This window comes from Rhipicephalus microplus, chromosome X, assembly GCF_043290135.1.
Source record: "Rhipicephalus microplus isolate Deutch F79 chromosome X, USDA_Rmic, whole genome shotgun sequence".
NCBI lineage: Eukaryota > Metazoa > Arthropoda > Arachnida > Ixodida > Ixodidae > Rhipicephalus > Rhipicephalus microplus.
Window position 1 is genome coordinate 117,938,802 of NC_134710.1, and position 12,688 is coordinate 117,951,489.

The following is a 12,688-nucleotide window of genomic DNA, read 5'->3' on the forward strand; positions in this document are numbered from 1 at the left end:
TTTGTGTTACATTGGCTTTATTAGCCGAGGATGACTATAGTGCTACTGCATTTTGTAATGAAGGACTTCCATTTTAAATATGTAATTTCAGGCCATCTAACACACTTGTTTGATGTCACCAATGCTGACTGGGACAGAATCAAACTGAATATTGACTCGAAATGCCGTACTGCATTTCGGCGTAAAAAAAAAGGCCTTCCTTTGAATCCAAAGGTGAGTGTTCCTGGGATTAGGGAAGTGGATGATGGCAGCGCAGTCCAAGCTGTTCATTTCAACACCATTTCGTTGTGTTGCACAATTTGATCACTTTCTACAATGTACCTAAAACTTGTGCAGCATGCCAAAATATGAGAACTGGACACAGCTGCTAGCAATTAACATACACATATCACAGTACACACATCACACTACAAAGAAGCATCCACTTTTTACCTGTGCCTTTTCTTCTATGGCTCCTGTCATTCCCCTCTTTGTTTTCGTCGTGCTCGCTTATGGGGCCATAGTTTAATCGAACCTCGCGAAAAAAAAAAAACTCTGTAGACATGTTGTAAGAGGTCACAGATACCGAATTCGCAATAAATTCGCAAATTCAAAGTCTCCTAAGTGTCTTTTTAAGCCACCTTTGCCTCAGTACACCAGTGACCTGCAGAAAAGTGCAATAAAATTTAGAATGGGCTGTTAGCACTAGTCATGGGAAATAACACATTTTGAACATCAATTATTCATGTGTTTATATGTCACATAATTGTACTAGTACGATTGCCAACATCTAAAAAATACTGCCAATCATCTGGAAAAGTGTATGACGTTTCTGCAGCCCTAAGAAGCAGCAAACAAAGTCCTACACCAGTATTTTTCGCCACCCACCCTCGTTACTGCTTTATGAATCTCCCGAATTTTAAGGTCGCCAGCTGGGCAGATGCACATTTGAATTTGCAGTCTGTCAAAAGATTTGACTAGCACTTCAAATGCCAATAAGGGCTTCATCATTGATTGCATGTTGGGGTAGTTCAAAATACTGTTTTAATTGAAGTAACGGTACTTATGTTCACTGTGCATGATTTAGTTGATGTTGGATGGTTCGTACATATTTTTGTTTTTTTTTTCAAAAAGTAAGCATCATTTTTTTACATTGCTCCAAATTTGTGATTTTATGATAAAAAATAGTTGTTTTTTTTTTTCTCGTAACCTGCTCCAAATTTGGATTTTCATGCTCCAAAAATTGCAGCAAGTTCTACTACACCTGTTGCACTCCTGTCATGAAGCACATTGTAATTGATGGTATTGTTGATTATATTATATTTAAATATGTATGGCAGAGAGGTACTGTGAATGTAGCAATTATTATTGTTATTGAAGAATATTTTAAACGAATGAAAAAATCATCAAGGCTTTCATGTGTTTATGAGGAAAGAATTGGTAGAAAAAAAAAATGCCAGGCCTACGCCGAATGCAAAGTACTCTCACAGCGAAAGCTTGAAGAGCGGCCTTTAAGAACCTTTTCTTAACACTCTGGGTAGCTGCTGCAAGCACACTTGAAGGGTACCTACTAGGCCATTAATTATTGTTTAGCAGGCAGGCATTCATTTTGCTATCCTTCGTCATTCTTTAGAGAAGTGGGGTGCCTGCTGCACACTTGCAAGGAACTTTGTGCAATTTTTGTGTGCTGTGGCTGATGACAATGAAGAATTATACCAGAAGGTTTTTGTATGCCCAAAATCCCCCATAGTGAGTATGCGCCACTGTTAATAGGTGAACAAGATCAAGCTTTTGTAAAGGGTTGGAGCATTCGACGACCCACTCGTTGCACAATTCGCATTATCTGACACCTGATTGTTTCTTTGCTGTTCTGTAACGCTTTATTACTCATACATGTATTGTGATTCCTTTCCCGACATCGCCCCGCGGCGGTGGTCTAGTGGCTAAGGCACTCGGCTGCTGACCCGCAGGTCACGGGATCGAATCCCGGCTGCAGCGGCTGCGTTTTCGATGGAGGCGAAAATGTTGTAGGCCCGTGTGCTCTGATTTGGGTGCACAATAAAGAACCCCAGGTGGTCACAATTTCCGGAGCCCCCCACTACGGCGTCTCTCAATCATATGGTGGCTTTGGAATGTTAAACCCCACATATCAATCCTTTCCCAACATCAAGCCTACCTAAGGACAGTTTGCTAGGGAGTTCCAAGCACATTCGTGGTTCAGTGGTAGAATACTGGGTTGGCACGCAGGGGACCCGGGTTTGAATCCCGTTGCGTCCTTGGTGTTTTTATTTACTGACTTTTTTTATTTTGTGCGATAATGGTTACAGACATCGGCGGCTGCGAACAACTGCGGCGCCCACGTGATCTGTGTTGTGATCTCATAACAGCTTTTGCTGTAAAAAATCGATACCACGTGTTGATGCTGTACTTAAAGCAAGAAGTGCCATGGTGACACAGGTATTGTTATGCCAGCGTGCATAAAAAAACATGAACCTATTTCACTAAGTGTGTTCGATACATGTATGTGACACCAATAATATGGAAGGCTAAGTGTAGCGTGGCTGCTGTCAACTGTGGGCTGGTTCTCGGCAGTGCTTCTATAAGTGAGTATGTATGGAAACAATGATGGCTGTGTAGCAGGAAGAGCTATCGATTGATAACCATGTTAATTGAATCTGCGACACTTACGACTGTTGTTCCTGAATGTTGTACTATCAGTACCACAATTATGTTGCAGCGACATATTATGTACGTAACAGCTTGTATTCCAATAAGTGTGTCTTGTTGAAGTTTAAAAGTTGCATTCAGTATGGCAGTGTGGCGTAGAGAAAGAATAAACTTCATACAAAGTTTGATTACTTGTTTTTTTCCTTCGTAACATTTGTTTTAAATTTATGATAACCCCTCATATTATTCAACACAGATTGTACCTGCTGAATTGATGAACAAATTGAGTATCTACAACTAACCATGTTTGAATCATATACTACAGTTTCTCTGTGCATGAATAGAACAGTGTCCAGACTCTGATCTGTATGTCTTTCTTGTAGAAATATTTGTATGTTTATACATTTTTATACATTTTTAAAATCTTAGTAAGCATGCATGCCCATTAATTTCAATTTGAGGTTTCTATGACCGTTTGTAGGCAAAGTTAAATGAAATGTGCTGCTTTTTAGGTTATAACAGTCATGAGTTTTTGGGAGCTTAAATAAAAGCCATGTATGAAAACATGACTTTTATGTTTTCATGTATATACCCACGCCTTGTGTAATACCCCTTCAAAGGGGTCCTTAAGTAATAAAAAAAAATGAAATTGTTTTCCAGTTCTCGTAAATGTGTCTGCTCTTTAAAAACCTTACAAACAATAATTTATAAACTGTGTTTATGTCGTTTATTTTCATAGCATATGAATTTTTGTGAAGAAATATTGGCAGAACGCAAGTCTAATTTAATTTACTGCTGTTTTTCTTGTCTGTGGAAACATCAAGTGTATATTTGATTTTAAGTAGTGATGTGTTGCTGCTGCACTGGTTTGTTTTCCAGATACTTGGATCAACGGCAGCAGACTCATCTAGTGCCCAGAAATTCGGAGTGCCCCAAAATGAGCCAGATGTGTCAGAAGATAGCATGAACAGCATTGAGCTGGTTCCTCAAACCTCAGAGTTTTGCACTTTCTCTCTGCAAACAATTGAAGATGGAAACGAGGAGGAAGCTGAGCTAGCAGCTGCTGCTGCTGTGTCTGAAGGGCAGGTGTGCGGTCATTTTGTTTTACTATTGCTCAAGTTGTGGTTTTTGGCATATAACATGGCTTATAATATCTACTGCTGAAAAAAAAAAAGGTGATCAAGATTGACAACATTGAAAGCTCATTGTTCTTCACCGTGAGGTGCATTCTTTCAAAACAATTGTCTGTATTGCGCTGTTATTTTCGATTATTTTGTTTAGCATTGGGCAATTCATTTCTTTAGCCTAGGGCTATCCACAGAAGTGGTACAGCTGCAGCAATTGTGCCAAAGTGCTACTGTGATGTGCCGTTGTGGCCGTCAGATATACTGGGTTTCGAGGCGGCCTAAGAAGGACGTTCACACTCTTTCAAGATCAGGAAGGGACTGCCAGACCCTCTTTTGATTCCACATTCCTTGAGCGCCCGCGAGCTCGGCGCCAATCTACTTCGTTTTCCTCGCGCAAAGGCGCGAGACACGCATCGAGCGTCGTCTGCTATCGCTCGTCACAGCTACATTTATGGCTTCCTCCACCAGATTGTTCCAAAATCAACATACTTCCTGATATTGTGCCACGTTGCTCTAAAACAAAAAGAGACAACTGTGGATTCGTTTTCGGTTACGTTTCAGCAGAAACTGACAGCAGTGTAAATGGATTTTGTTCTGCTTTGTCTGTCATTTCGGATGGAATGTTCTGTGTTGGCCTGACTCTATATATAGTCCCACCCAAGGCTTGCTAGTCAGGTACCTTTTTTATGCTCAGTGATGTGTTGCATTGGCTATGTCAGAAACGCTGAGGATTCGCTCAGAGGAGCTGATTGCCATGGAATCGTGCAGTGTGTTATCTACGTAAGACACAGTTGTCTGTCTCTTTCTTAATCTCACTCCCTCAAGTTCAGGCTCCAGCAACTGCACAAAGCTAGATCATGTCATTTGACTGTTGTGCTGGTGAAATTTTTGTTATGGTTTGCACACCTCTTTAGGTGTACCACGGTCAGGCCAGATTTGCTAGTTATGCTCAGGATATCCTCTTCCAAAAGAATAATGTGCTCTGCAGGTACACATTGCAATGAAGATAACATACATATGTTGTAGTAAACAGTCATAGTTGCTGAATCATGTGTAAAAAAAACATTCATTGAATGATTGGAGAAGCTCCTAAATGAGCAGGTCGCATGTTGTCCAGCCGCATACTTCAATTGCCCTTTTCCCTCCTTCATGGCTTCATATTTAGAGTATAGAAGGTGCCATTATTCTCCTTGAATTCCCGCTTATATTTTTATTCATTCACTGCATCCGCATCGAGGCCATGTACAGCTGGTTGTGAAACTATGATCACCGTTTTTTTATTGTGACCATACCAGCGCTGTCAGGCTGCTTGAGGCTTCTCAGAGACATCACTATTACCAATATTGAATGCGTTACCATTTGAATAACTCTGGCATGATTAGTATTTGCCCTAGCAAGAATAAAATAGTAGCTTCTTTATGGTGCTCGGTTCCTGAGCTATTACATAACTGAAAGGGATCTCTTGATTTTTTTCGTTTTCTTTTTACTATCCATTTCAAAACACATAGGCCTCAGGAGCTAGTGAGCTGACCTACTTCAGAATGCAGACAATTTAGTTTTGATAGCACGCTTATAGCGGACAACTGGAGAGACGTTTATTAAAGAAATTGCGGAGACAGAATCGACAAGTTGTCAAGCGGAGGGAGCGTGAGCAGCAACAGCAATAGTGTTCCTTCTCTTCTTTTGCCGGTGCTCCTGCCTGGGCCATATATCTATGCTACAAATCACTCCCCCACAGAAAAGGAGCCATCCTGGTGACCTATGGAACGGGTATGGCGGGTGGGTCGTGGTGCGGCTTCAAACGATTAACATGAACAGTCTCGTGGCCGGGACGACATTGGTCTGTCGATGATTGAAACGGCTCAACAATTTAGTTGACCGGGGAAGCTTGACATATCACTCGATAGGGGCCTTCATACTTCGGTAGTAATTTTGTGGAATGGCCAGGAGAAGATGAGAGAATGCGAAGTCATACCAAAGTTCTAGGTGAATATGACTGGGAAGGCAGGTTTTCATCGTAGTAGTCCTTCTGGTACACGTAATCTTGTGCGGTTAAGGAACGTGCGAGTTGCCTGCATTCTTCCGTATAAGTACGACTTCAGATAGAGTAGTGGATTCGAAAAAGTCCGGGTGATACAGAAGAATGGTGTCCATGAAGGAGGAAAGTTTGCACCCATAGAGAAGAAAAAATAGAGAGCTATTGGCTGAAATTTTCAAAAAACCACCAATAATCAAGAATGCTTTACTTGCGCCTTATATGCAGAAACGGTTCGGCACCGGGATTCTACGGCCTTCCTAAGATCCACAAACCGGGAGTACCGCTACGCCTGATAGTTGACTTCTGAACATCTCCACTTCGCATGCTATATGAACATCTACACAGGACCTTGTCACTATAAGTGGGGAAGACAGCCTCACGTGTAAGAAACGCCACCCATTTCGTTCAGCGTATGTCGGAGGTGACAATCGGCAGTGTCGAAAGCCTCGTGTCTTTTGATGTGGTTTCTCTGTTCAAGAGTGTGCCCATACCTCTCGCAGTCTCAGTTGCCCGGACCGCCCTGGAGAGTGATGAGAACCTGAGCGAGAGGATGAACTGTGCTGTTTGGTGGAATTCTGCTTCAGTGTGACATATTTTTTGTCAGAGATTATTTCTACCAGCAAACAAGTGTAACCGCCATGGGAGCCGCCATCTCAGCCACAGTGGCCAACTTGACGATGGAGCATATCGAGACACGAGCTTTGGACACGTTCGCCGAGCCACCAAAAATATTTTTGAAATATGTGGATGACTTCTTTTGCGTGATCAAAGATTCTAACATCGAGAGTTCTCTGGCTCATTTAAATTAAATCGAGCTGGTGATTCAATTCACTGTGAAATGTGAAAATTTTCCTTTCCTGGATGTGCTAGTGAAAAGGCAAAAAGCGAGGGATGGGGGAAGACGGTTAAGCTTCTCCGTGTACCGAAAACCTGCGCACACCGGACGGTACCTGCAGTTCACTTCTAATCGCCCGACCGCTCACAAAACATCAGTGGTCAAGGCACTCCTGAATCGCGCAGGGCTAATCTGCAGCTTAAAAAAAAAAAGAAGCGATCACCGCCAACCTTCTGGACAATAGTGAGAAGCTTTATTCTTCAAGTACGCCAGCGACTTGGCGACCGCAAAACTACCCCCACCTGCCTTCTGCCAAGGATGACCCTACCAATGAGGCCTATCCGAAATATTCCTACTGCATCTTTGTTCAATACGTGCCGGGAATCATCGAGCAACTGTCCAGGGTGCTGGGGAAAGAGGGCATTTAGGTGGAGCACAAACCCGTCTCAACAATCAGGTGATTCTTGCTGCGGCCAAAAGACTGACTGCTAAAAGAAAGGTTCCGCGAGCTGGTCTACAAAATTCCATAGACTGTCCTGCCACCTACATTGGTGAGACAGAAAACTGCCCCGAAAGGATATGACAACATCGAAATAATGTGTGTAATTTCAACGCATCAATTTTGACGACGCCTTGGTCATCGACACGGAGGGTAGCCACACAAAAAGACAGTTATTAGAGTCCTGGTACATCCAAACAAGGCCTGGAAATGTTGACCGCTAAACTGGAACCTTACCCAGTGTCTAGTGCACGGTCCACAGAACCAGTTGAGAAAGCACCGCAGCAACAACAATGGTGGAAAGAAGGATGATGAAGAGGGGGACACCGTCAAGAAAAATTGCGAGCTTCAGAGTTGGCCGAGCAGTCCCCCCTGAAGAAGGGACTGAATCGGTCCCGAAACTTCTGGTTAGTTCACAGTTCTTAACATTTATCTTGGACTATGACTTAGCTGGAGAGTTTATGTTGTTAGAATGTATAAAGTAGCCTCCATATACGACGTCCCCAACTCCTGTCCAAGTTTCCTAAGGAAAAGTTGTGTGATAATGCAAATGATTTGAATATTTTACGCTGAAGGGAACCCCTACCCTTTAGAAGTACGAAAAAATGAAAGGGGTTGGTGGGGGTTGGGAAGGGGGACAGAAAAGAAAAAGCAAAATACTTGAGCCATATATACTCGTTATGAATGTCTGTAAAGTGTTTACATTTCACCAAGAGAGACAACACTCTTTAAAGTTAGTTTAGGTATGCATGCGAGCCAGTGGTTTCGCTCAGCTGAAGCATATTAAACACAGTAAACGAAGCACAAAAAGAACGCAATGTGATAATGACGACACAGGACAGCTATTGAACAGGTCCGTGCGACTCGTCAGTTTCATGTCAGAATTTAAAGCATTTCGCTCTATCTATTAAATTGCTTAACGCCTCTCGGAACTTGCAACACATTCTTCTTAGCGAATTAAACACGTAGCGACCATGGGCACGGTGTGTAAGCAGTTGTTTAAAATTAGTGAAACTAATGTCTAGCAGCTATGTGTAAAGCAGACATATGCCGCCCCAAGCACCCATTGTGCAGGTAGCGCCATCTGGTGTGGCCGCCATCTTTCATTGTGAAATCCTGCAGCCCTACGCTCTCGCCTGTCACACTTACCCCTCTAGCCAGCATAGCTGTGTTTTTGCTGTCGAATTTGTCATATTGAACTTAGTTAAGACGCCTGCTGGGCAGGGTGCGTTCGGCTGGTATGCTATCTCTACGTCTGGTTTTAAGCTCTAAGTTGGTTGAACATGCGCTGGAACATGGAAACTGAATGGCTCGACGACTCTTCGGCGACGATCAGTGCGCGTTCGTTATGGAAGAAAACAAAATCTTCGGACTACAGTAACTATTCGCCGTGCATTTCGCGGACCAAGACATGCAAAACTGTCATGCGAAATTTTCGCTCATATAACTCCTGTGAGTTCTTTTTCCCGCGTAATGACTCTTCCCTCTAAAGAAGGGACCAAATCGGCGTCAACTTTTTTTAAAGAAAGGTGGGTTCATTACGTGAGTAAATACTCTAAGTACTTTTACAAGAAAATGGAATAGCATAAACATTGTCGCGAGCACAGGTTGCAAAAAGTGTTTAATGTGATAAGTGTTTACACTGTTGCTCTCCAAATTAATCTGTTGACATAACTTTTGTTGATGTTTGGGAGTGGAAAAGGCCATGCTCACCCCTGAATTTCCCACAATGCTTCTGAGGATGTGCGAAACACCATGCATGTATGGCACAATGGCCGCTTTCTAAGCTGTACTTCTCAAGCCCTCTGCAACCGAGCTGAGAATACCTATTTCTCTTGTCTTTAACTTTCTCACTATTTGTGAATACTGGGCTGCCAGAGCTGTTGATTGTAGTAGCAGAGCAGGCGGCATCATGGTGTAGGGTTTTATCAAACTACAATACTTTTGAAAAATTTTAGGGGTGAAGCTCCTTAGGGTCGAGCAATGTCCCCTGTCCATCTGCGTGACATGCTTGGCACATACCCGCTCTAGAGTGGGTATGTGCCACAGGGGATGCGAGATGGCGGTACTTGGAGTGTTCACTAGATGGATGCACAGACGGATGCACGGACGAATGGCCAGACAGACTAGTAGACGGATGGATAAATGGACGCACAAACAGACAAATAGATAGATGGACGTACACGTGGACGGATGAACAAACGAACGAACAGACGGATGGATGCGCGGATGGTCGCACGGACGGACGAAAGCAAGAACGAACGGATGGACGGACAGACTGAAGGCTGCTTCGCCCCACTCATCATCATTCACTCCGTGAATATGCTGTGATTTTTTTTCAGTTTCGCCAGTATTATCGCTGAAAGAATTTGAGGAAAGTTTTATTAGTTAGTGGTTATATCACCGCCAGTGCTTTGCTTGCCCTAGCAGTTGAATAAATATGCAAGTCACTGGGATACCAAATGCTATGTGTGGTTTTGGTTATGCTTTGCATCATCAGGTGTTGGCACTAGTGCTGTTGCTTCTATATAGTTCTCCTTTAAATAGGAATGTAGAAACGGTAACATGGAAGAAATTTACAATTTTGTACCATTCACCTCGGTGGTACAGCAGTAACAGTGTGGCGCTCGGCTACTGACCTGAAAGTCGCAAGTTAGATGCCCGCTGCAGTGGTCGCATTTCAATGGAGATCCTGCAGGCCCATGTGTGTGTGGTGCCAGCACAGTTTAAGGAGTACTAGATGGCTGAAATCTCCTGAGCCTAGATGGCTGAAATCTCCTATGCCGCACAACCATATTGTGTTTTTAGCACTTAAAACCCTAGATAATGTATCTATAGCATTCGTGATTATATGCTTGGTCGGGGTTAATAAGGCTTTTGAGTGCCTTCCTTTTTGTTTATAGTATATGCCACATTTTTTTCATTACGCTTTCAGTTGCTAGACAGCGCTTGTGTACTTCATTGTTCTTTTGTGTCTTTTTTTTTGCGCTGACCATCATGAGTATGCTCTATCTTGCTAAGTTTGCTATATTTCTTATAATTAATATCGTTAGTTTCACTGTGATTGATTGGAGGGTATTTGCTGACTCAGTTTAGTTTTACTAGTGGAATTAATTTGTAAGAACACAAGCTGTGGGTGGTAAATTTTGTGCTATTGTACATGTTGTTAATATAATTTATCATTTAGTAGTATTTAATCTTTTGTTTTTCCTTTTGCTTAGGTATTCTGCACACAGCATGGTGGCTTTCAAGTTGTTCATGCCACTGCCGAGCAACTTGCCCAGATTCAACAAACCCACCAGATTCAGATTTTGAATGGAAACCACATTCTGGCGACAGCTGTAGATGGTTCATCTGACGATAATCCAACAGTGACCTTAATCTCCTAAAGCAGCTCTAAACATAGCATGCGAAGCTAATAAGCATGTTATCTTTCAGTGCTTTGGTCAGTTGTACTGGCAATGAGTGTGAAGAACATTTTGTTTTTGTGATAGCTGTTCCATAAATAATTATCCGGTCCTTTCGATGTGCCTTCTTTTAGTTAATTGGCCTGTAATCTCAAAATGCCATTAATCTAAAAGGAAAATTCAGTGTGAACAAGGTTTGTACTGAATTATATGATGAATCTTGGAGCCACTTTACTGCAACAGTTCCCATTGCAATAGTGTGAGCATGCCATGGAACTCATCATGTGTGGTGAGGCAGAGGTACGATTTGTGTGCTTCTCAAAGCTGGTGTTGTAGGGATTGGTGTGCTACATGTGGCAATGAAAGGATGGTTTTTCCAGACTTGTGAACATTGGAGGGCTTTGCATGACACTGAGAGTACAGATTTATCTCTTTGTGCATAATTTGTCAAAAACTAGAGTATGGGCACATACTGGAACTCTTTGTAACAATGCAGATTTCTTTGTATGTGCAGCCAGGTTTCTCAAGTGATGAGTGTTTAGCCTCAAAGCCTTGTAAGAGGTAATGCCAGCCTTTGAGAAGTTCTGAAACATTGTAAACGGCACACATGGTGATGTTCCAGTGTACCGTAACTACTCGAATCTAACGCGCACCTTTTTTCCAGTTAAGCGAGTTCATAAATTGCATGCGCGTTAGAATCGAGTACGAAAAAAAAAAAAAAAAACTGAATACGGTCATTCTATTGCCATCGGCATATCCAAAATGGCTGCCCCCTACGTGTGTCGGCATGACGCGTCGGCCATTTTTGCCTATAAGTTTTTTATGTGTGGCACTTCGTACGTGTGCTGAGGAGTTCATCATCTTGTAGTGCATTACGTCGACGATATGAAAGGACCGACTCCAAAAACTCGAGTGCACCACGATGCCGATTTTAAAAGAAAAGTCATCGCGTGTGTAGAAACGGACGGAAATGGGCCGCATCACGGTCGTTCGGAGTTCCCGAAACGTGCGTGTGGGACTGGCGGAAACAAAAGCAGAAGATTGTCGACAGCAAAGCTTCACGCAAAGGCTTCAGTGGACTACAGCAGGGTCGGTTTCTGCAAACTGAAGAGCTGCTCGGCGAGTATGTGGTTGAGCAGCGAGCGGCACAGCGGCCCATGATGACAGAACTGCTCCAAGTGCGGGCTATGCAGTTACCTTTAGAATAGAAAAAGGGTTAATGCGGAGCCAGTTTAAAGCGAGCAGGTGCTGGCTAACTTAACTTTATGAAGAGGAAAAGCTTTTCCCTTCGAAGGGGAACGGGCATATGCGAAAAGTTTCGAGAGGAGTACTATGAAAAGCTTCACAGTTTTCAGAGGTTCGTCCTAAACTTGCGGCACAACAACAGCTATCTGCTTGGGCAAATCGGGAATGCCGATCAGACGCCTCTTTACTTGGACATGCCTAGCACCACATCCGTCGAGAAGAAGGGGGCGAAGCAAGTTCGCGTGCTGACATCGGTCCACGGTAACACTGCAGTGACGGCGATGCTCTGTTACACGTCATATGGGCACAAGCTTCCCCCGTACCTCATGTTTAAATGGAAGACGCTCCTGAAAGGAGTCGTTTTTTCGAGTGGTGTGATCGTGCGGGCCAACGAGAAAAATGGGTGCGCGTTGCAATCGATGTCTTACTTTTTTTTTTGGTCGTCGAAACCGGGTGCGCGTTACAATCGAGGGCGCGGTAGAATCTAGTAAATACGGTAAATGCATTTATTAGGAAACGTATGGGTTTTCTTTGGCTTCTACCATTGCATATCTCATTTTGTTTATTTCGTATTTAGTGTTATTTTATGTAAATCTCCTCAAATACTTGCTAATAATGCTTGTACACTATCTTCTACATAAAATCTATCAGTTAACCAACTAGAAAAAAATGTTGAGTGTTTCTGTACATTACAGGTGACTTCTGCCTTGCACATTGTTCGCCGTTTCCCTATTAATATATGTTTTATTGCCGAGTGCCTACAGGTCATGTCTTGGTTTAATGTTAGGAGAATTTATGAAACAACTGTGTGAATAATTAAATGTTTATACCATTTTACTGTTACACCCTCTTTACTATATGGTATAACAAAATTTGACACTTTTGCACATA

General features: G+C 42.8%; 1 protein-coding gene across 1 annotated transcript in view; it reads left to right on the forward strand.

The window, feature by feature from the left end:
- LOC119176357 (protein BANP) overlaps window positions 1-10,665 on the forward strand; it is a 56,758-nt gene extending 46,093 nt beyond the window's left edge. Inside the window, exons 7-9 of the mRNA XM_037427598.2 lie at window positions 92-213; window positions 3,526-3,732; window positions 10,367-10,665. Coding sequence (XP_037283495.1) covers window positions 92-213; window positions 3,526-3,732; window positions 10,367-10,534 — 497 coding nt within the window. The 3' untranslated portion in view covers window positions 10,535-10,665. The remainder of the gene's footprint in view (window positions 1-91; window positions 214-3,525; window positions 3,733-10,366) is intronic.
- Window positions 10,666-12,688: the final 2,023 nt, after the last annotated feature.